Source organism: Pipra filicauda, unplaced genomic scaffold (assembly GCF_003945595.2).
Source record: "Pipra filicauda isolate LSUMZ 115617 unplaced genomic scaffold, ASM394559v2 scaffold623_size210332_pilon, whole genome shotgun sequence".
Taxonomy (NCBI): Eukaryota; Metazoa; Chordata; class Aves; order Passeriformes; family Pipridae; genus Pipra; species Pipra filicauda.
This window is the reverse complement of record NW_024104780.1, coordinates 112482-134517: the sequence shown is the minus strand read 5'-3', so window position 1 is coordinate 134517 and position 22036 is coordinate 112482. Positions and strand designations below refer to the sequence as shown.

Below are 22036 nucleotides of genomic sequence, written 5' to 3'. Positions count from 1 at the left end.
TACTGGGAGGCTGCTCAGGGACCACCAGCTCGCAGCTCCGCCTCAAGCTCCGGCCGCCTTCCCGGCACACGCTGGCTCTTTCCTCCTCACAGCCCCCTGGGATGGCTTTGGAGCCCCTCCTGCGGGGGCATCTCCGGCCCTTTTCCTCCCCGCTGCCTTCCTGCACCGGGGAGCCCTTCAAAACGGCCTCTCCCACCAGGCTCTGCCGCCGGGATTTGTCCTCCGCGCTCTCCGGCCTCACCTCGGGGCCTGGGGCAGGAAGCAACAAGGACATGCAGGGGATTTGCCTCCGGCCCACAGGGAAGCCCAAGGACATCCCCCCAACTCCGGCCCTGGCAGGACGGCCACAAAAGACAAAAGACCGACCCAAAGGGGCACTGACTTCCTCCTCACCTGCCTGGGGGGCCAGCGGCATCTTCCTCTTCCTCGCAGCCTCCTCCTCCATCCGACCAAGCTCTGGGAAGCAGAAATCCTGATGGGGGGGAAAACAAGGGGTGAGCGCGTTGCCTTGGGGGTTCCTCCTGCCCAAGTTCAGCTCTAGGACTCACTGGGCATCTTGTGCCCATAAAAACCCCAAAAAAACAACATTCAACCCAAAGACCCCTCCCAGGAGTTCCCCCTCTCTACTCTCTGGGGTTAGGGGGGTCCCCCCTGTCTGGCCTGATGGCACTTCTGCCTGCATTGGGGGTCCCCCTTCTCCGGGCTGCTGGGGGTCCCGCTGCTCCGGGGGATTCCCACTCTCCGGGGTCCCTTTTAGTGCTGCCAGGGGGGTCCCAGGGCTCACTTCTCCCCACTCTGCCTCCCGGGGCCGGCCGGCCCTCCTCTCTCGCCTCCCACCCTCGCAAACCTCTTGGCGCTCTCGGCTCCCACCCCGCCTCAAGGCCCCCCCTCCTCTCCACACTCCAAGGCCTTCCCCCTCTCCGGGACCCCCACTTAAGGGGCCCGGCGCTCCCTCTCTGCTCCCCCCCCTCCAGCATTCCGGGGGTCCCCCAGCTCCGGGATCGCCCCTCTCCGCTCTCCCCACTCCGCGGCTACCGGGGTTCCCCCCCGGCTCTCACGGGGGCCCCCAAACCGCTCTCGCCCCCCCCGCCATTGCCGAGCCACCGCCAGGACCTTTGGGCTGCTCTTCTTTGTGCTCCCGCTCGGCTCCTCCCTCGGCTGGGCCGCCGCTTTTGGCGGGTTTCCTCCTCCGGGATCCGCCTCCTGCAGCTCTTCCCCCCCTGGCCCAGCCCCCTTGGGCCCCCCTTGGGCCCCCCTTGGGCCCCCCTTGCCCAATAAGTCTGATTATACAAACAAGCAATTGGTTTTAATCCACAAAACCCAAATGTAGAACCCAGCACCCTGGGCCATGAACAAAGTGCTGTTCCTTGGACCCCCCCCGAGTCCAAAGTAAAGGGAGAGGGGAAAAAAAACCTACTGGTGAGAGAGCTGTTGCAGTCTGGTCAAAAGTGGGGATTGCAGTCCAGTTGAGGTTGGTGGTCTCAGGCTGGTTGAGAGTGGTGAGCTGCAGTCCTCCTCTGGATCCCACGAGTGCTAAAAAGGTTCCGAAACTCCAGGTTTATATATTCTCCAGTTCAGGTAGGAATGCCCAGTCCTCCCCTCAGAGCGGGCAATTCCATAAAAGGATGCTTAATTTTTCTTTCAGAACGGGCAATTCCATAAAAGGATATGAGGATGCTCAGTCCATAAAAGGATATGAGGGTGCTCAGGACATCTCCCCCACCTCGCAGGCCTCTCCTGACAACAGTTCCTGGGAAAATGGCATGGAAGGCCAGAGAATCCACAGTTTTGGGCTACACCCATCCAGTGAGGAATCGGTCCCAGCTGTTCTAACTAGGACACTGTGTCCGTCATCGCTGCCATCATCATCATCATCGGCCTCCTGGGAGTCGGTGTCTGGAAGCTCCGATCCGGTAACTCCCAGGATGGGGGTTGGGAAGGGGCACGGATCCGCCCGGCAGCATTCCGGGGATCCTGTGCCACGGGTGCTGATCCCGCTTTCTTTCCATAGGGAAGAGGAAGGGCAATGGATACGACCCCGCGCCCACCAGTGAGTCCCAGCAGCGTGTGTGGATCCAGATCCTCTGGGCAGGGATCCCAGGATGGAGGCCGGGATTCCAGAGGGGAATGGGGGCCTAATGGCTGGAGCGGGATTGGAAGGGGATTCCAGCTCAGGGCAGGATTCCAGAGTGGGATCGGGTGGAATTGTGGACTGGGATCAGGACTGGATTCTGGAGTGGGATTGGGGTGGGAAGGATGAAGTGGGATTGGGGTGGGATGGACAGAGCAGGATCAGGTGGGATTCCAGAGCAGTTCCTACTCTCCCTGGACTCCACAGCCGGCTCCATCCCCTGGGATGGGAACAGGGACATGGTGACTCCTTTCCCCACTCTCATCCCAGCAGGAATCACGGCCTGAGCAATCCCGGAGCTGGATCCACCCCTTCCCTCTCCCTGTGGAAAGGCAGGAGCTGCTGGCAGAGCTCATCCCGCTGCTCCCACCCACCCCGGCCCCCCGGGGCTCTTCCCAATGGATCAACTTCTTACTTTTTCCCGTGTGAAACCCAGGACCGCAATTATTCCTGAGGCTTTAATTTGGGTGTGAAAATCTCCTGCTTTGGACAATAAATCCTGGCTCCCTCCTCCGGCATCCGGCAGTTCCTCTGTGGGAACCAGGAATAGGAATGGGGACAGGGGGGAGTGGGATGGGGACATTGGGGACAGGGATGGGGACACTGGGAGCAGGTTGGGGACAGCAGGTATGGGAATGGGAACTCCAGGAATGGGAATGGGGACATTGGGAGCAGGTTGGAGTCACCAGGAATGGGAATTGGGACACCGGGAATGGGAATGGGGACATGGGAGACCAGGATAAGGATAGTGGGGACAGGAACGGGGACACTGGGAGCAGGTTGGCACAGCAGGAAGTGGGAATGGGGAGAGGGATGGGAACCCCAGGAATTGGAATGGGAAGAGGGATGGGAACCCCAGGAATGGGAATGGGGACAGGGATGGGAACCCCAGGAATGGGAATGGGGAGAGGGATGGGAACCCCAGGAATGGGAATGGGGACAGGGATGGGAACCCCAGGAATGGGAATGGGGACAGGGATGGGAACGTGTCTCTCCAGGAGTTGGTTCAATACAAAGGTCAGTCCCTGGCTCGAGGCCACGGGAAGCCCCTTCTTTGGGAATGTCTGGGAAGCAGGTGTCAGAGGTTTGAAAAGAGGTGTTGGAATTGTTTCCCAGTGTCCCCCCCATTGCCATCTGTGTCTCCCGGGATGGGGTGGGTTGGAGCGGAGCCGCAGGCGCTGGGCAGGGGCAGGGGGGGGAGGGCGGCTCTCGGGGACACCGCGGTGGCCGCGGGGAGGGCGGGGGGTCCTTTGTTCGGGGGCTTTTGGGGTTTGTCCGGGACCGGACAGAGCGGGAGCTGGTTTTGGCCACCTTGTTCTCTTTTCCTGAGAAGAAGATTTTTCCCACCGGGACACCTCGTGGAGAGCGACCGAGAGAGAGAGAGAGAGAGAGCGAGAGCGAGAGAGAGAGAGAGAGAGAGAGAGAGAGAGAGAGAGAGAGAGAGAGAGAGAGCCCGACCCATCTGGGAGCGAGGTGTTCTGCTTTGGGGACTGCCCCTGGGAAAAGGGACTCCTTCACTGCTGGCTGCGAGCACACGGGGCTGCGAGAGCTTTGAACTGCCGGGACAGTTTCTCCCCCCCACCTGGGGATTTGGGACTTTCTTTGGTTTCTTCTCAAAGTTTTTGGTTGCACCATTTGTTGTTTATTCAGATTTGGTTAATAAAAGGTTTCTTCTTTTCCTTTTCCACACTTCCACCTGAAGTCTCTTAATTTCTAAGTTGGAATCTTGTTAAACTGAGACCCAGTGCCCTCAGGGGGAGGAGGAGGAAAGGAGACCAAGAGGTACCGTGGCCACTCAAACTGCAGAGGAACAACCCTTGCCAGTAGCAGTTGCCCCTCTACAGAAGAAATCCAAGACCAAATCAGCTCAGTTAGTGAGGGATGAAGGGGAAGCAGAGCCCTCAGAACAGGAGCAAGAGGCAGGGCCAGAGATAATCACCCAATCCCCATCCCCGGCTGAGCTGTGAGAGATGTGAAAAGATTTCAGTCTGCAGCTGGGAGAGCCCCTGCTGACCTGGCTGCTCCAGCGCTGGGATATCATGGCCCAGCATATGGAACTAGGTGGGAGTGCAGCCAAGCAACTGGGATCCCTGTCCTGGGATGTTGGGATTGACCAAGGGATTGGGAAGAGGACAGAGAGGGGATGAGAGCCGGGTACAGGCTTGAGAATTACCAGGAGGGTTTTTGAAAGGAGCGCAGGGGAAAGGGATGTCTAAGAACAAGTCCCTCAGGAGAGGGAAGCAGAGAGGCTGAGTTTTGACCCCAGCACAAAGATGTGCAGGGCAGAGCAGAGAATATGCCCACATAAGATTCTTGTGCGCCCGTCTTTGCAGTTCTGACAGGCACTTCTTGTCACAGCCTGTCCTCTCCATTCCAGAATAGGCCCTGGCAACCAAAGAACCAACACCCCACACCATAGTGCAGACCAACCCATGTGCTTTGGGTCCTTTTGTTGTCCTATCCACTCTGGCCTATCCTCTCCATTCCGGAATAGCCTCTGGAAACCAAAGAACCAAGCCCCCCCCATGTGACAGTTCAACCCCATTCGTGTGCCAAGGGCTCCTTTGTGGTGTCACAGCCTGTCCTCTCCATTCCAGAAGAGGCCCTGGCAACCAAAGAACCAACGCCCTACAACCCCAAAGTGAAGCCCCACCTTTGTGCCATGGGCCCTCTTGTGATGTCACGGCCTATCCCCTCCATTCCAGAATGGCTGCTGGAAACCAAAACACCAATGTCTCACAGCCCCCAGTGCAGCCCAACCCCTGTGCCATGGGCCCCTTTGGGATGTCCTCTCCATTCTGGAATAGCCCCTGGAAACCAAAGAATCAACACCTCACACCCCCACAGTGCAGCCCCACCTGTCTGCCACGGGACTCTTTGGGATGTCACGGCCTTTCCCCCAGGAAAGAAAGCCTGGAACCTTTGGGTTTCAGGGGGGCCACCCTGGGCACTCCATGGGCAGCAAGAGCTTTCTGTGCTGGCCCTTTTTGTCTGGCAGGAATCTTCAGCTGTGTTCAGTTTGGGCAGTCAGACTGGCAATTTCAGCACAGGGCTCCTGCAAGTGAACGACAGCCCTGCCCTCCAGGAAAGAAACCCCTTACCCTCGGTCTCTTCTCCTGTTCCTTAAAACACAACCTGCAGGGGAGCTTTCTGGGATCTCTTCTCTTGGGAATTGGGAAGATAGACCCTCTCCCATGTTTAACACCTCAGGCAAAACCACCCTTTGAACACCTTTCCCAACCCTCCCCAACCTTTCCCAAAGCCCAGATTTTACAGGTGTCCTGTAATTCTGGCCCAATCTCACCCAAGCCCACAAACCAGGACAGAAACCTCTCAGCCTCACGCTGCGTCCTTCCCATTGCTGTGCCTTATGTGCAGGCCAAAGGCCTTAAAATCAAGGACCCAAAATTCATGGCCTGTTCTTTTTCCCAGAAAAGAAGGCGTGGTGAACTCTCCAGACCAGGGAACTGGAAGATCTCCCCAAAACTCCTTTGGTACACGCTGCAGGGCCAACGATTCCTCTGCTCTGCCCTGTCGGCGCTGCTTTGTCTCATCTGGGTCCCCAGAAACTGTCAGTGAAAGCCGGGGAATAAAATCTCTGAGCAGTTGGTTGGGTTCCAGAGCTGACCCTACTTCATTCAGCACCCAAGGGACACAGCAATTGCTCTCTAACACCTGTACATCAGTTCTCAAAACTTTTAACTATTTCTACATTTTAGCAGACACTGAAATATGGCAGGCCTTAAGCTTTTACTTTGTTTCTAACAAATGGCCATGGCCCAGAACTTGTCCATCATCCATTGTCTCTTGCCCCCATTCAATCTCCTGTCAGCAGTTTCTCCCCGCTGCTGGGTGGGCTCCTCTGTCAAGCACTAGAACTTGTGGGGTAACAGGCCCAGTCCTGTTGCCTATTTTTCGTGGGGATGTGCAGGAGGGCATTGAGTCTTCCATAAGCAAATTGGCAGAGGACCCCAAGTTGACTTGCAGTGTGGATGTGCTGGAGGGCAGGAAGGCTGTGCAGAGGGACCTGGACAGGCTGGACCTCTGGGCCGAGCCCGTGGGCATGAGGTTCAAGAGTGCCTTTGGGGCCTTTGGGGCCTCTGGCCACAAGAACCCCCTGCAGCTCCAGGCCGGGGGCAGAGGAGCTGCAAAGGGTCCCCGTGGGAGAGGCCCTGGGGGTGCTGGTGGACAGAGGCTGAACCTGAGCCAGCGGGTGCCCGGGTGGGCAAGAAGGCCAAGGGCAGGCTGGCCTGGATCAGAAAGAGTGTGGCAGCAGGAGCAGGGCAGTGATTCTTCTGCTGGACTGGGCACTGGTGAGGCCACCCCTGGAGTGCTGTGTCCAGCTCTGGGCCCCTCAATTCAGGGAGAACCTTGAGGGGCTGCAGTGGGTGGAGAGCAGGGCACTGGAGCTGGGCAAGGGTCTGCAGTGCATGGCCTGTGAGGAGCAGCTGAGGGAGCTGGGCTTCTCCAGCCTGGAGAAGAGGAGGCTCGGGGCTGACCTTCTCCCTGTCCACAACTTCCTGACAGGAGGCTGGAGCCAGGTGGGGGTCAGCCCCTTCTCCGAGGCAACAGGCGACAGGACAAGAGGACACGAGGACCTGCCTGTCAGGGGCTGTTTGTCAGGGCCAGGAGCAGGACTTTTTGGAGAGAAACAGGGATTAGGTATTGAAATGGGCTGCCCAGGGAGGTGGTGGAGTCCGCGTCCCTGGAGGTGTTTAAGCAAAGCCTGGCCATGGCACTGAGTGCCGTGGTCTGCTTGACGGGCTGGGGATGGGGCGTAGGCTGGACCCCGGCTGATCTCCCAAGTCTCTGCCAAGCTCAGGGACTCTGGGCTTCTGTGCCAGCCCAGCCTTTGGGGACAGCGTGCTGGTGGCTCCGAGGCTCCGTCCTTGCCTTGCCTTGCCCATCTCCTGGCTGCCAGGCAAGGGCCTTGTGACATCACAGCCTCTGTGGAACAGCGCGGGGGCTGAAAACTGTCAGTGCTGCGTCCCCGTGCCCAGAGCCTGGGCAGAAGTCGGCTGGCAGGGACGGGCAGAGACTGTGCAGAGGTGTCAGCTCGTCCCGCAGCAGCACGATGCCCAGCCAGGGCATCTCCTGGCTCCTCAGGCTCTCGCTGCTCCTGCTCTTGCCTGGCCCACTCGAGCCTTGCAGCCGTGCCACAGGTGCCATTGCTGAGAACCGGGTTTTCCTTGGATGGCCCCTTGCCAGCAAAGGCAGGAGAGGCTGGAGAGAGGGGAAGGAGGGGGGTCAGGCCGCTGGGATGGTGCCGGCGGGCCGTGAGCCCGAAGCCAGCAAGGCCTTGGGCCCACACGGTGTCAGGGGAGGACTGAGAGCCCCCAGGGAGGAGGAAAGCTGGGCAGGCCCCAAGGCTGCTGGGCCTCTTCCTTGCCAGCCCTTTGGCCAAGGCCCCGAGGCAGAGGTGGGGCTCAGCCCCTGCCCAGCAATGGGGCACAGGCTGAGCCCCAGGGACACCAGAGCCAGGCGGCCTGAGCTCTTCTTCCTGCAGCGTCTGCCTGGGGCAGCCCAGCCAGGCCTGAGTCTCTGCAGGAGAGGCCAAGCCCAGCCAGAGAGGGCTCAGCCCTCTGAGGCTGCACTCACTGCAAAGGGAACAAAACATTGGCCCAGAGGACATCCTGCCCCCAAATGGAGAACTGGAAAGGTCAAGAATAAAAAAGTCACCCCCCTCCATTAGTCAAGAAATGTTCAGACCTCTTTCCTAAAAGCATCCAGGACTCAGGTCACCCAATTTTCTCTCTGAGAAGGGTTTTCCATGGTTCCCCTCAATTCCCAGGTTCAAAGGGGTCCCAGCACACTTTGGGATGTGTTGGATGCTGTGTTGGGGTGCAGATGTCCCCCCAAAGCTCTCCCAGAACAGGGTGACACAAGGGGGGGGCACAGAGGGGTCCCCATTCCTGATCCATCCTGGAGCAACCACACTGGGGGCAACTGGGATCAGAGTGGGAGCAGCTGGGCCCCTGCTGGACTCATACTGGGATCATCCTGGGAGTGACTGCAATATTACTGGGAGTATGTGAGAGGCACTGCAACCATACTGGGATGACTGGGATCAAACTGGATTCGTACTGGAAGTGTCTCCAAGTTCCTGGGATCATACCGGGGGTGACTGGACTCATAGTGGGATCATCCTGGGAGCAACTGGGACCATGCAGGGGCAAATGGCCTCCTCCAGGCAGTGACTGAAAGTGCCTGGGGCCAGACTGGACTCAGACTGGGAGTCCCTGAGAGGGAAAGGAAACATCGTGGGGGGGACTGGGAGCAACTGGGACCACCTTGAGGGCAACTGGGATCCTATTGGGAGTGACTGGAAGTGACTGGGCCAGCAGCCGCTGCTGGCGGGGCCCGGCAGGCCTTGGCTGGGGGGAGCCGGGCGGCCTCTGTGCGTCCCGCGCTGGGGAGGGGACAGGAGAGGCAGCACAGTCAGGGCAGGGCTGCCTTGAGTCAATCCTCTGCTGCTTTACAATCTACTCCAAATTCTTTGTATTTCTTTGGGGGAACTTTGTTCAACTCAGCTCTGTGCTGCTCAGCGAGAGCACTTTCCTTGACCGGGCAGGAATTCTCACCCTCCCCATTGCTCTCAGCCTGAACCCTGGACAGCTCTGAGGTCCCAAAGGGCTCCCTGTGCCCCAGTGCAGACTCAGGAGAGCTGCTCTGCCCACAAGTGACCTGCTGCTCAGCACACAGGTTCCCTGTGCTATTTGCACCTCTCTCTTGGTGGATGATCCACTTCAAAGATGCCTGGAAAAAAAGTGGGGTTTTGTGAAGACTCCACTTGCAAAATCAATTTTTCCCAACTCTTCCCTCTTTCCCTGTGCAGCTGAGCAGAGGGCGATGCAGAGGAGTGCTCAGGCTCTGCTGCCTGGAGCTGTCCCTGCCAGCAGCTGCTTCCCTGTGCCCAGGGCTGGGCCCTGGCAGTGCATCCAGAGCCCAGCCCAGCCCTGGGTGCTCAGCTCTGCCCTGCAGAGCCCTCCCAGCACAGGGCACTCTGGTGCCCAGGGGCACCTCTGGCTGGGCAGGCTCTGATGGTAACGTCAGAGCAACCCTGAGGAGGCTGGAAAAGCACCACTGCTGCTGCCTGTGAGGCCCAGGGGGCTGATTTCTGACACTCCCTGCGCCATTGCCCTCAAAGAAGAACAGCTTTGGGTTTTCCATGCTTCCTCCTGAATGGAGACATGAATTGATCTTTCTCATTGCCCGTCCCTGGGACCCTGAAGCAGAACACTGGAAGTACAGGATCCTTCCCTTTCAGGATGGCCCTGCCTTGCTGCATTTCCTGAAAATTCCTCTTAGAAAGCCCCAGCAGTCATTTGGAGCTGTGATCATTCCTGACATGTGCTGCACCGTCTCGACAGCAGAAGGGCCCTGCCCTGCCTTCCCCTGTCAACTGGGGTTTGCTCCTTGCCCACAGCCCTTCTCCCCCAGCCCTGGAGCAGCTCCCTGGGCCAGCTGAGAGCTGCCCCTGGCAGGCAGCAGAGTCCCTGCCCAGCAGTGCCCTGGGCTGCAGGACCCTGCTCTGCCCCACAGCCCTGGGCACCCCTGGTTGCACCCCCGGCTTCACAGCTCTGTCAAAGTGCTCCCCAACAGCCCCCTCCTCACCCATCCCATCGGCTGGGGCTGGGCCAGCTTTAGGAGATGCCTCCAGGAGCTGCCCCTGCACTGCCCTGCAGCCCCAGACTGCCCGTGTGCAGCCCTGCCAAGATTCCTCCTGCAGGGAGCTCTCAGCCATCCTGCCAGTGCTGAGCCCCTTGAAGCTCTGTCTGTGCCCTGCTGGTGTCCCTGAGCTGCCCTGGCAGTGCCCTCAGCCCTGCTGGGCTGTGCAGAGGAGCTGCTCCTGGGCAGAGCTGTCTCTCTGCAGCGCTGCCCGCTTGCCAGGAGCTCCCTGTGTGCCAGGAGCCTGGCCCAGCTCAGCAGCACAGACACAGCCCCAGGCACTGAATGACCCTCGGGGGTTGGGGATGAGTCCCTGAACATCAGACAAAGAGCAAGTTAAAGAAACCTCTGAAGAATTCCAAGTCAGATCCAAGTCCACAGTTTCTCCTGGCGTTAATGGGTCCCACTGAGGGCCAGCACTCAGAAATTGTCCCCTGCTTCCAGTCAGAGCCGAAAACTGGAGGCAGTGATGACAGGTGGGGACAAGCAAAGTCCCGGGGTCTGTGATGCTGAATAAATCTGGCTTTGTTTTGTTCTTGCAAAGGGCCAAGGCCTGACCCCCAGCCCTGGGAAGGGAGATCCTGTGCCTGCCTCATTCCTCAGGGCTCTTGCTGGGGCTCTGGGATGTGGGGATGTGCAATGGCAAGGGCAGGAGCATGGGGCAGCACCTCTGTCTCAGTTGGATGAGACTGAAGTGTTTTGCTAAGGAGGATGAGTTATGAGGAAAACCAAACTCCTCCCTCTAAGCAACTGTAAATTGGAAATTAAGAGACTCCAGTTGAGGCAGTATGGAGAAAGGAAAAATAACAGCTCTTTCTTAAAGGATATCTGTGTATTGGCAGAACAACAAAAAGGGGAAAAAGTGGAAAAGGAGAAAAAGGGGCTCTTCCCACAAAACTCCCGCTGTCTGTGGCTGGCTGTGGCCGGGAATTCCCCCTTTTGGCCGATGAACACACGCCACTGCCAACACGGGAGCGCAGGAGGGAAAGGGTGACCTCCTCCCCAAAAGGTTCCTCTCTAGGAGGGTCAAACCTGTCCCATGAAGTCCGAGCAGGTCCGGGCTGGGGGCAGAACAGGGCACAGGAAACGAAGGCAAACGGGAACCAGCAAACAGCCAGATGAGCAGGCCGAGAACAAAAGGACCTCGGAGCCTCTCCAACACACCCCTTACCTGAGTTAAGGCCAAAGGGAAGGGCCTTGCCCTTTGCCCAGGAGAAAGCAAAAAACTCCACCCCCCCAGAGCCTTCTGAGGGCTCCCAACCTGCAATGTGGGCTGGGCCAGTTCTTTTGGGGGTGTGAGTCACCCAAGGCAAAGCCCCCTCCCCCATTGAACATCTTTCTTTTCCAGAGGGGCAGGGGAAAGAAAAATTCCTGCTTGGTTTTTTAGAAGAAGTAAAGCTGTGACAGGGATCCCCTCCCCCCTGCCCTCACTGCCCCCCAATAACAGGGACTGGGAGAACTGGGAAGCTTTACTGGGAACACTGGGAGCAGCTGGCTGGGGTCAGAATGAAAGCAGGGCTGGGGGGGACACACGACCCCCCAAACTCAGCGTGGGGCTGGACTGGGGGGTCCTGGCTGGGCCACGGGGAGGGGCTGCGGCCACCAGTGGCTCAGGAGCTCTGTGGGGAGAGAAAAGGGGGTGAGAGCAGGGTGGTGGACAGGGGGGGCACAAAGGCTGCGGCCAAGGGGGGGGACATGACCCCCGGGGCCCCTCCTTTACCTTCTCCCGCAGGTAGAAGCCGAGCCCCAGCGCCAGGAAGACCAAGCCCAAGACGAAGCCCCCGACCCCCACCAGGATCTTGCTGCGGACGGTGTCCGGTGGCATCTCTGGGGGGAGCCGGGGGGTCAGCCCCCCCAAAACCTCCTCCCACGCACCACCCGGCACCCCACAGAGCCCGGCCCGCTCTCCCCCAGCCCACCCGGGGGTCCCTCAAACCTCCTGCCAGTCCCTTCCCAGCCCCTGCACGGATCCCACCCAGCCCCTCCCAGACCCTTTTAGGACCCTCCAACCCCCCTCCCAGCACCCCCAGCACCCCCCAAACTCCCTCCCACTCGCCCCCAGTGTGCCCCCGGTGCTGGGTGGGCCGGGCCGTACCCCAGTGCCGGCTGAGGGGGTGCTCCAGGCTGACGTGCTCCACCTGGCAGCTGTAGGTGACCCCGCGCCGGGGGGGGATTTCCAGCAGCACCAGCACCTGGTAGCTCCAGTCCCCGTTGGGGACCACATCGGTGGCCACCACGTGCTCCGGCAGCTCCTGCCCATCCTGGAACCACCTCACCTGCACCGGCGCAGGGTAGAAATCCATCACGGAGCAGAGCAGGCGGCCGGGGCCGGGCTGGGAGCTCGACGGCACCAGCGAGATGGACACGCTGGGGGGCACTGGGAGGGACGGGGGAGACACTGGGCTGAGCTGGGGGGCACTGGGAGGGAGGGGAGAGGGCTTGGAGGGCGTTGGGAGGGACTGGGATGGCAGTGGGAGGGACTGGGATGGCAGTGGGAGGGAGTGGGAATAGAGTGGGGGAGAATGGGCTGGGCTGTGGGGGCACTGGGGAGAGAGTTGGGAGATGTGGGAGTGAAGTGAGAACGACTGGGAATGTACTGAGAGGGTCTGGGAGTGGAGTGAGTGGGTCTGGGAGTGGAATGAGAGGGACTGGGAGTGACTGGTGTGGACTGGGAGTGACTGGTGTGGACTGGGAAGGAAGCGATCGGGACTGGGAGGCTGAGTGGTGGTGAGGGAAGTCTTTGTTTTGGGTCTGCCTGGCAACTGGAGCGTCATAAGAGAGACGCTCTGGGATTGGCTGAGGGGTGGGAGTTCGGTGGGCCCAGCGGGGTGGAGACGCGGGGGGGCACGGGGAGAGACTGGGATGGACTGGGAGAGATTAGGGGGCATTGGAAGGACTGGGAGAGACTGGGACAGACTGGGAGGAACTGGGAGTGGGGAAAAGGCAAGGGGATGGGCACAGGGAGAGCTGAGGGGTCTGGGGTGATTCCCAGGGAGGGTTTGAGGGGCTCCAGGGCCATTCCTCGGGCAGGGGCCGAGGGGACCCGCTCTGCCCCACGCTCACCTCTGCGGTTCACAGTTAACGGGATGAACACCTCGTAGTTGTGGCGGCAGTGTGTGTCCACTGCAGACCGTCTGAGGTCCAGCAATTCCGGGTCGCTGTTCAAGCGCCTGGCATTGATCTCCCCAAACAGGGTGTCCCCCACAAACGCCCCCACATCGCTGTCAAAGTGCATGAACTGCTCCCGGTTGTAGATGTACCTCTCCACGTACCTCACCCGCTCGGTGCCGTTGATGAAGTGACACTCACCCGGAGACGATAACACGAACACCCCTGTGTGTGCAGGACACGGGTCAGGAGGTGCCCCGTCCCCCCCCATCATCCCCCAGCCCCCCACAGCAGGGTGGGAGCTCAGGGGGCCACCCCGGACCCGCCTTTCCCACCCCCCTCTGCCCCACGGACACCCCAGCACCGGCTCTTGGCTGGGGGGGAGCCCCCCCATCAGCCCCCCGGGCATGGACAGGGGGGTTGGGGAACCCCTAATGCCCATCCCACCCCCCCAGAGCCCCAGGGAACCGCTCCAGGGCTGAAGGGACACCCAGGGACCCCCAGGGCACCCCTCTTCCTGCTCTTCCACACCCACTTGCCCCCCTCTCCCACCCCTTTCCCACCGGCCCCACAATCCCCACGCCCCCCCAACCTCACTTTGGGGGTCCCACCACCCTCCCACTCACTCCGGGCCTTCCCACCCCCCTCGCACTCACTTTTTTGGGGCTCCCACCCCCTCGTTTCTCCCCTCTTTCCCCCCTTCCCGCCCCCCCCCGCTCACCCGACAGCTCCTCGCCCGCAGCCGGGGGGGCTCCCAGCACCACCAGCACCGCCAGCACGGCCCCAGCTCCCCGCACACGCTCCATGCCCAGCGCCGGACAGCTGCTGACAGCCCAAAACCAGCCGAGTGGCGCCGTTTTGGGGGTTTTTGGGCGCGCTCGGATTGGCTGAGGGCAAAGCCCGGCGCCGGTTTCGGGCCGTGTTGGAGCCTGTTCTTCCCGGCGACTGATGAGTCATCAGCGGGGCGCGCTGGGATTGGGCGCGGGCGGCGTGGGCGCTTCGGGATTGGCTGAGGGCTGTTGGGGGCGTGTCTAAGCCCCTCTTTTCCGATATTTTGGGGTCTGGGAATGATCTAACCCCCCTGTCCCTGGGATTTTTACGGTCTAGGAGAGCCCATACTCCCGTGTTCTTAAGATTTTTGGGGTCTGAATGTCCCCAACCCCCCTGTCCCAGTGTTTTTTAGATGCTGATGGTGCCCAAACTGCTCTTTTATAAGATTTGAGGAACTGGGAGTGCCCAACCCCCCCCGTTCGCACAAATTTAGGGGTCTAGGAGTAAATAACACCCTCTTTTCCAGGATTTTGTGGTTCTGGGACATCCCAACCCCTTATGTTCCTGGTTTATTGGGAGGCTAACATTGCCCAAACCCCCCTGTTCCGAGGATTTTCAGAGTCTGGGTGTGCCTAAACCACCTTTCTCCAGCATTTCGTGGGTCTGGGAGTGCCCAAACACAGAAGTTCTCAAGATTTTTAATGTCTGGGATGCCCAAACCCCCCTGTTTCCAGGAGTTTTAGGAGGATGGGAGTGTCTAAGCCCCTCTGTCCCAATATTTTGGGATCTGGGAGTGCCAAAACCCACTGTCCTGTGGATTATTAGGATCTAGGAGAGCCCATACCCCCGTGTTTCGCAGTATTTTTGCGGTCTGAATGTTCTAAACCCCCCTGTTCCTGTTTTTTTTTTAATTACTGATAGTGCCCAAACCCCTCTTTTCTATGATTTGAGAGTCTGGGAGTGCCCAAACCCTATTGGGTTTTGGGGGAGCTGCCTAAACCTCTGTGCTCTCAGAATTTTGGGGCTCTGGATGTGCCCAAACCTCTTTTCTTCATCATTTTCTAGTTCTGGGAGTGCCCAAACCCCCCAGTTCTCACAGTTTCTGGGGTCTGGAAGTACCTAAACCTCTCTTTTCCAGGATCTTCTGGACCTGGGAAAGCCCAAACCCCCCTGTTCATGGGGTTTTGAGAGGATCACATTTGTGCAACCCCCCCTTTCCCCTGGATTTCTGGAGTCCAAGAGTGTCCAAGGCCCTAATTTCCAATACTTTGGGGTCTGGGAGTGACCCAACCCACCTGATCCCGGGATGTTTTGGGTCTGGGAGTGCCCAAAGAACCTTTTCCCAAGATTTTGTTGGTCTGGGAGTGCCCAAACCACCCCATTCCCAGGATTTTTGGAACCCCCCCCCTCAACTTCTCCCCAACACCCAGGACTGCAGAGCACTGAGAAGCTTTACTGGGAACACTGGGAACAGCTGGTTAGTGTGGGAAAAAATCCAGGGAAGGGGGGGACAGGCGATCCCCCCAAATGAGCACAGGGTTTGGGGGGTCCCAGCTGAACCCGAGGCCACGGGGAGGGGCTGCGGCCGCCGGTGGCTCAGGAGCTCTGTGGGGAGAGAAAAGGGGGTGAGAGCAAAGGGGCTGGGGGGGCAGGGGGGGCCCAGAGGCTGTGGGAGAGCAAGGGGGGGGCCACGACCCCCATTTGGGGACCCCCCTTTACCTTCTCCCGCAGGTAGAAGCCGAGCCCCAGCGCCAGGAAGACCAACCCCCGACCCCCACCAGGATCTTGCTGCGGACGGTGTCTGGTGGCATCTCTGGGGGGAGCCGGGGGGGTCAGCACCCCCAAAACCTCCTCCCACGCACCCCCCGGCACCCCACAGAGCCCGGCCCGCTCTCCCCCAGCCCACCCGGGGGTCCCTGAAACCTTCTGCTAGTCCCTTCCCAGCCCCTGTAGGGATCCCACAAAGCCCATCCCAGACCCTTTAGGACCCTCCAACCCTCTCCCAGCACCCCCAGCACCCACCAAACTCCCTCCCAGTCGCCCCCAGTTGCCCCCCCGGTGCTGGGGGGGCTGGGCCGTACCCCAGTGCCGGCTGAGGGGGTGCTCCAGGCTGAAGTGCTCCACCTGGCAGCTGTAGGTGACCCCGCGCCGGGGGGGGATTTCCAGCAGCACCAGCACCTGGCAGCTCCAGTCCCCGGTGGGGACCACGTCGGTGGCCACCACGTGCTCCGGCAGCTCCTGCCCATCCTGGAACCACCTCACCTGCACCGGCGCAGGGTAGAAATCCATCCCGGAGCAGAGCAGGCGGCCGGGGCCGGGCTGGGAGCTGGACGGCACCAGCGAGATGGACACGCTGGGGGGCACTGGGAGGGACTGGGATGGCAGTGGGAGGGACTGGGAATAGAGTGGGGTAGAAGGGGATGGGCTAGGGGGTCACTGGGGAGAGAGTTGGGAGATGTGGGAGTGAAGTGAGAACGACTGGGAATGGACGGAGAGGGTCTGGGAGTGGAGGTAGAGGGACTGGGAATGACTGGGATTGACTGGGAATGACTGGTGTGGACTGGGAAGGAAGCTGGTGTCCCCAGCCAAGGCAGGAATCTCCACACACCCCCCAAGAAGGGTTCTGTTGGAAGAAGCTGCCCCTGGGAAAGGGGACTGGTCCTTTCTGGTAGAAACCCATGGACTGACAGTCCTTGGACTCCAGGGGTTCCCTCACCATCAGGGGCTTCATTTGGGGTCAAACCAGTCTGGGGTCCAACATCTCCTGCCTTGTCCCGGCCCCCTCTCAGCTCAGCACTGACCCCTTTGCAAATGGGGCATTGTCTTGGGGCCATTGCAGGAGGGATGTCCTGCCCCAGTGTCCCAGTGTTCCTTTAATTGCCAGAGGCCCTGCAGTGTCCCAGTGGCCCTTTGATTCCATGACCTTCTGAAACACCTCAGGGTTCCTTTGGTTCCATGAGGCCCCCATGTCACAAAGGCCCCTGGATTCCATGAATTCCGCAGTGTCACAAGGTTCCTTTTTTTCCATGGGGCCCTGCAGTGTCCCAATTGTGCCTTGACTCCAGGAGTATCCAAATTCTCCCAGGGTTCCTTTGGTTTCAGGAGGTCCCGCAGTGTCCCAGCGGCCCCTTCATTCCAGGCAGGCCCAGGGAGACGAAGGCAAAGACGGAGCCCCGACCCCCGTCAGCATCTTGGGGGGGCGGGGGGGCAGGACCCGGGAAACGGCGGCGGCTGCTGGGAAGGGACTGGGACGGACTGGGATGGACTGGGATGGACTGGGATGGATTGGGATGGATTGGGATGGACTGGGATGGACTGGAATGGACTGGGATGGACTGGGATGGACTGGGACACCGGGATACATCCAGAACCAGGACTGGGACCCAGCAGGACCTGCCGGGAGCAGGATCTGAGCACACTGGGACCCTCCAGGACCAGAACTGGGGCAACAGGGATCATACTGGGAGCAACTGGGACCACACTGAGGGCTACTGGGAGCAACTGGAGGCCACTTAGGATATAGTGGGAGAGCCCTGGAGTCACTGGGATCATATTGGTGGAAACTGGAATGTTACTGGGGCATCTGGGATTGCCTGGGAAGGACTACGAGCATGCTGAGGGCTCTACTGGGATATACTGGGAGTGTCTGCAACCATGGTGGGAGTGACTGGGACCATACTGGGAGTGACTGGGACTACGTGAAGGGGAATAAGGACCAGGTTGAGGGCAACTGGAAGGAACTGTGAGTGCCTGGATCTACAAGAGAAGCAACTGGGATTGAGTGGGACTGTCAGGAGGGAGGACTGGGATCATACTTGGAGTGACCGGATCTGTGCTAGGGGCAAGTGGGAGCAAGTGGGACCATGCTGGGGACAACTGGGATCATACTGGGATCACAGTGGGAGAAGCTTGGCCCATGCTGGGAGCAACTGAGACCACACTGAGGGTGACTGGGGTCATACTGGGATCATATCAAGAGTAAGTGGGATCATGCTGGAGGTGATTGGGATCATCCTGGGACTGACTGGGCCCTGAATCCGAAAAATCGGTCCGAGAAACTGCTCAGAGACTTTTTTCTCTTTAAGCAGCCAGGTATTTGTTTCTTCAACGTTGGGAGCAAGCCAGCTCGCGCTGGACAAACTTGCTCCAAGGCTTCACACAAAATCAGCATTTTTATACAATCTTCAGCTGGGATTAAATGCATATTCCAGTGATTCCAACATCTCTCTCTGCATATTAATAACAGGCGGAGTATAGGTGGAGCTCAGGCGGGGCTTGGGGCGGTGCTTCTCTTGGCCCTCAATCCTGAGGGGACTTCCACTCTTCCTCCATGGCTCTGGGGGCTTCAACTCCTCTTCCTCAGCTTGACCTTCCTTCTCTTCCATTGTTCTTGACCCGCTCCCTGAAGCTTGGAAAAAGCCCTGGCTCCCGGCCTATTCCTCCTCTTCCAATGTCTCCCTGATCCTGCTGTCTCTCTAATTTATCCCCTCTAGGCCTAGGACATGTTCCTGTACTATTCTCTGACGCTTTGCTCCAGTCAGTAGAACAGAACGAGCACAGATGGTCTTGGATGTTGGGAGCTTGTTAGCAGGCCCAAATTTCTTCGTGAACTCTTTTGGGCCTGGCCTCCTGTTTCACCAGGGACACAGCCCGGGCCCGGGGGTTCCCATTCCCATTCCACGGGTTTGCATTCCTGTTCCAGGTGTTCCCATCCCATTCTAGTTGTTCCCATCCCATTCCAGGTGTCCCCATTCCCATTCCAGGAGTTCCTATTCCCATTCCAGGAGTTCCCATTCCCATTCCAGGTGTTCCCATTCCCATTCCAGGTGTTCCAATTCCCATTCCACGTGTTCCAACTCCCATTCCAGGTGTTCCAATTCCCTTTCCAGGTGTTCCATCCCATTTTAGGTGTCCCCATTCCCATTCCTATTTTCCCTCCTCCCATTCCTGGTGTTCCCATCCCACCTCTGTTTTCCCCATTCCCATTCCAGGTGTCTCCATTCCCATTCCGCGTGTTCCCATTCCCATTCCATGAATTCCCATTCTCATTCCAGGTGTTCCCATCCCAGTTCCTGGTGTCTCCATTCCAATTCCTGGTGTCCCCATTCCCATTCCTGGTGTCCCTAACCTGCTCCCAGTGTCTCCATCCCTCTCCCCGGTGTCCCCATTCCCAATCCAGGTGCCCCCATTCCCAGTTCCTGATCTCTCCATTCCCATTCCTCTTGTTCCCAGTCTGCTCCCAATGTTCCCATTCCCATTCCAGGTGTTCCCATTCCCATTCCAGGTGTCCCCATTCCCATTCACCCTGTCCCCATTCCCATTCCTGGTTCCCAGGGAGGAACTGCCGGATGCTGGAGGAGGAGTCAGAATTTATTGCCCAAAGCAGGAGATTTTCACACCAAAATTAACCCTCGGTGATGTCACCACTGTCCCTGTGATGTCACTGCTGTCCCCGTGATGTCACCAATGTCCCCGTGATGTCACCGCTCTCTCTGTGATGTCACCAATGTCCCTGTGATGTCACCACTGTCCCTGTGATGTCACCAATGTCCCTGTGATGTCATCGATGGCCCCATGATGTCACCACTGTCATTTCCCCTGCTGGTTTACCTTAAAACCAGCACACCAGGTCTGTGCCCAACGGGAGTCCCTGTGGATCATCCAACGCGGGTCCTCCCATGGCTGATGGAGTTGGAGCAGCGGCCGAAGCTCTTCCCGCAGTCGGGGCACTCGGGGCTTCCATTACTGGTGGGTCCGTTGGGGGGAGGTCAAGGAAGAGCTCTGCCTGAAGCTCTTCCCACACTCCCCACAGTGGAAGGGCCTCTCCTGATGTGGAGGCGACGGTGGGTGTAGAGGGTGGAGCTGTCCCACATTCCCTACACGTGTAGGGCTGTTCCCCAGTGTGGATGTGCTGGTGGCTGAGCAGCTTGGGGCTTGTGCTGAAGCTCTTCCCACATTCCAAGCACTTGTAGGGCCATTCCCTGGTGTGGATGCAACGGTGTTTGCAAAGGTTGGAGCTGTCCCTGAAGCTCTTCCCACACTCCTCACACGTGTAGGGCCTTCCCCACTGTGGATCTTCTGGTGTTGGAGCAGGTTGGAACTCTGAGTGAAGCTCTTCCCACACTCCCCACACGTGTAGGGCCGTTCCCCATCGTGGATGCGACGGTGGGTGCGGAGGGTGGAGCTGTGCCTGAAGCTTTTCCCACACTCCCCACATGTTTAGGGCCTTTCCCCACTGTGGATCATCTGGGGACGGAGGATGGGAAGCTCCGTTTGAAGCTCTTCCCACACTCCTCACACGTGTAGGGCCTTCCCCACTGTGGATCTTCTGGTGTTGGAGCAGGTTGGAACTCTGAGTGAAGCTCTTCCCACACTCCCCACACGTGTAGGGCCGTTCCCCATCGTGGATGCGACGGTGGGTGCGGAGGGTGGAGCTGTGCCTGAAGCTTTTCCCACACTCCCCACATGTTTAGGGCCTTTCCCCACTGTGGATGTGCTGGTGGCTGAGGAGGTGGGTGCTCCTGCTGAAGCTCTTCCCACATTCCAAACACCTGAAGGGTTTCTCCCTGCTGGGAGGCTGCTCAGGGACCACCAGCTCACAGCTCCGCCTCAAGCTCCGGCCGCCTTCCCGGCACACACTGGCTCTTTTCTCCTCACAGCCCCCTGGGCTGGCTTTCCAGCCCCTCCTGCGGGGGCATCTCCGGCCCTTTTCCTCCCCGCTGCCTTCCTGCGCCGGGGAGCCCTTCAAAACGGCCTCTCCCACCAGGCTCTGCCGCCGGGATTTGTCCTCCGCGCTCTCCGGCCTCACCTCGGGGCCTGGGGCAGGAAGCAACAAGGGCACGCAGGGGATTTGCCTCCAGCCCACAGGGAAGCCCAAGGACATCCCCCCAACTCCGGCCCCGGCAGGACGGCCACAAAAGACAAAAGACCGACCCAAAGGGGCGCTGACTTCCTCCTCACCTGCCTGGGGGGCCCGCGGCATCTTCCTCTTCCTCGCAGCCTCCTCCTCCATCCGACCAAGCTTTGGGAAGCAGAAATCCGGCTGGGGGGTGGGGGAAAAGAAGGTGAGTGCATTGTCTTGGGAGTTCCTCCTGCCCAAGTCCAGCTCTAGAACTCATTGGGCATCTTGTGCCCATAAAAACCCCCAAAACAACAACATTCAGCCCAAAAACCCCTCCCAGGACTTCCCCCTCTCTGCTCTCTGGGGTTGGGGGGGTCCCCCTGTCTGGCCTGATGGCACTTCTGCCTGCATTGGGGGTCCCCCTTCTCCGGGCTGCCGGGGGTCCCGCGGCTTCGGGGGGTTCCCACTCACCGGGGTCCCCTTGAGTGTTGCCAGGGGGGTCCCAGGGCTCACTTCTCCCCACTCTGCCTCCCGGGGCCGGCCGGCCCTCCTCTCTCGCCTCCCACCCTCGCAAACCTCTTGGAGCTCTCGGCTCCCACCCCGCCTCAAGGCCCCCCCTCCTCTCCACACTCCAAGGCCTTCCCCCTCTCCGGGACCCCCGCTTAAGGGGCCCGGCGCTCCCTCTCTGCTCCCCCCCCTCCAGCATTCCGGGGGTCCCCCAGCTCCGGGATCGGCTGGGCCGCCGCTTTTGGCGGGTTTCCTCCTCCGGGATCCGCCCCCTGCAGCCCTTCCTCCCCTGGCCCAGCCCCCTTGGGCCCCTTTGGGCCCCCCTTGCCCAATAAGTCTGATTATACAAACAAGCAATTGGTTTTAATCCACAAAACCCAAATGTAGAACCCAGAACCCTGGGCCATGAACAAAGTGCTGTTCCTTGGGTCCCCCCTGAGTCCAAAGTAAAGGGAGAGGGAAAAACCTGCTGGTGGGAGAGCTGTTGCAGTCTGGTCAGAAGTGGTGGTTGCAGTCCAGTTGAGGGGGGTGGTCTCAGGCTGGTTGAGAGCGGTGAGCTGCAGTCCTCCTCTGGATCCCACAAGTGGTAAAAAGGTTCCGAAACTCCAGGTTTATATATTCTCCAGTTCAGGCAGGAATGCCCAGTCCTCCCCTCAGAGTGGGGAATTCCATAAAAGGATGATCAGTCCTCCCCTCAGAGCGGGGAATTCCATAAAAGGATGATCAGTCCTCCCCTCAGAGCGGGGAATTCCATAAAAGGCTATGAGGATGTTCAGTCCATAAAAGGCTATGAGGGTGCTCAGGACATCCCTCCCACCTCGCAGGCCTCTCCTGACAACAGTTCCTGGGAAAATGGCATGGAAGGCCATAGAATCCACAGTTTTGGGCTACACCCATCCAGTGATGAATCGGTCCCAGCTGTTCTAACTAGGACACTGTGTCCGTCATCGCTGCCATCATCATCATCATCGGCCTCCTGGGAGTCGGTGTCTGGAAGCTCCGATCCGGTA

The 22036-nt window shown here is 59.4% G+C and overlaps 2 protein-coding genes across 2 annotated transcripts in view; one reads left to right on the top strand and one right to left on the bottom strand.

The window, feature by feature from the left end:
• Positions 1-22036, top strand: part of LOC113998761 (class II histocompatibility antigen, B-L beta chain-like) — a 181529-nt gene that overhangs the window by 69957 nt on the left and 89536 nt on the right. The gene's annotated exons all lie outside the window — the stretch shown is intronic.
• On the bottom strand, positions 11410-13722 carry LOC113992602 (class II histocompatibility antigen, B-L beta chain-like). The gene is given in 5 exon segments (XM_027730075.2): positions 11410-11511; positions 11514-11626; positions 11895-12176; positions 12863-13132; positions 13629-13722. Coding segments are annotated over 5 exon segments (852 nt in total). The 5' UTR covers positions 13714-13722.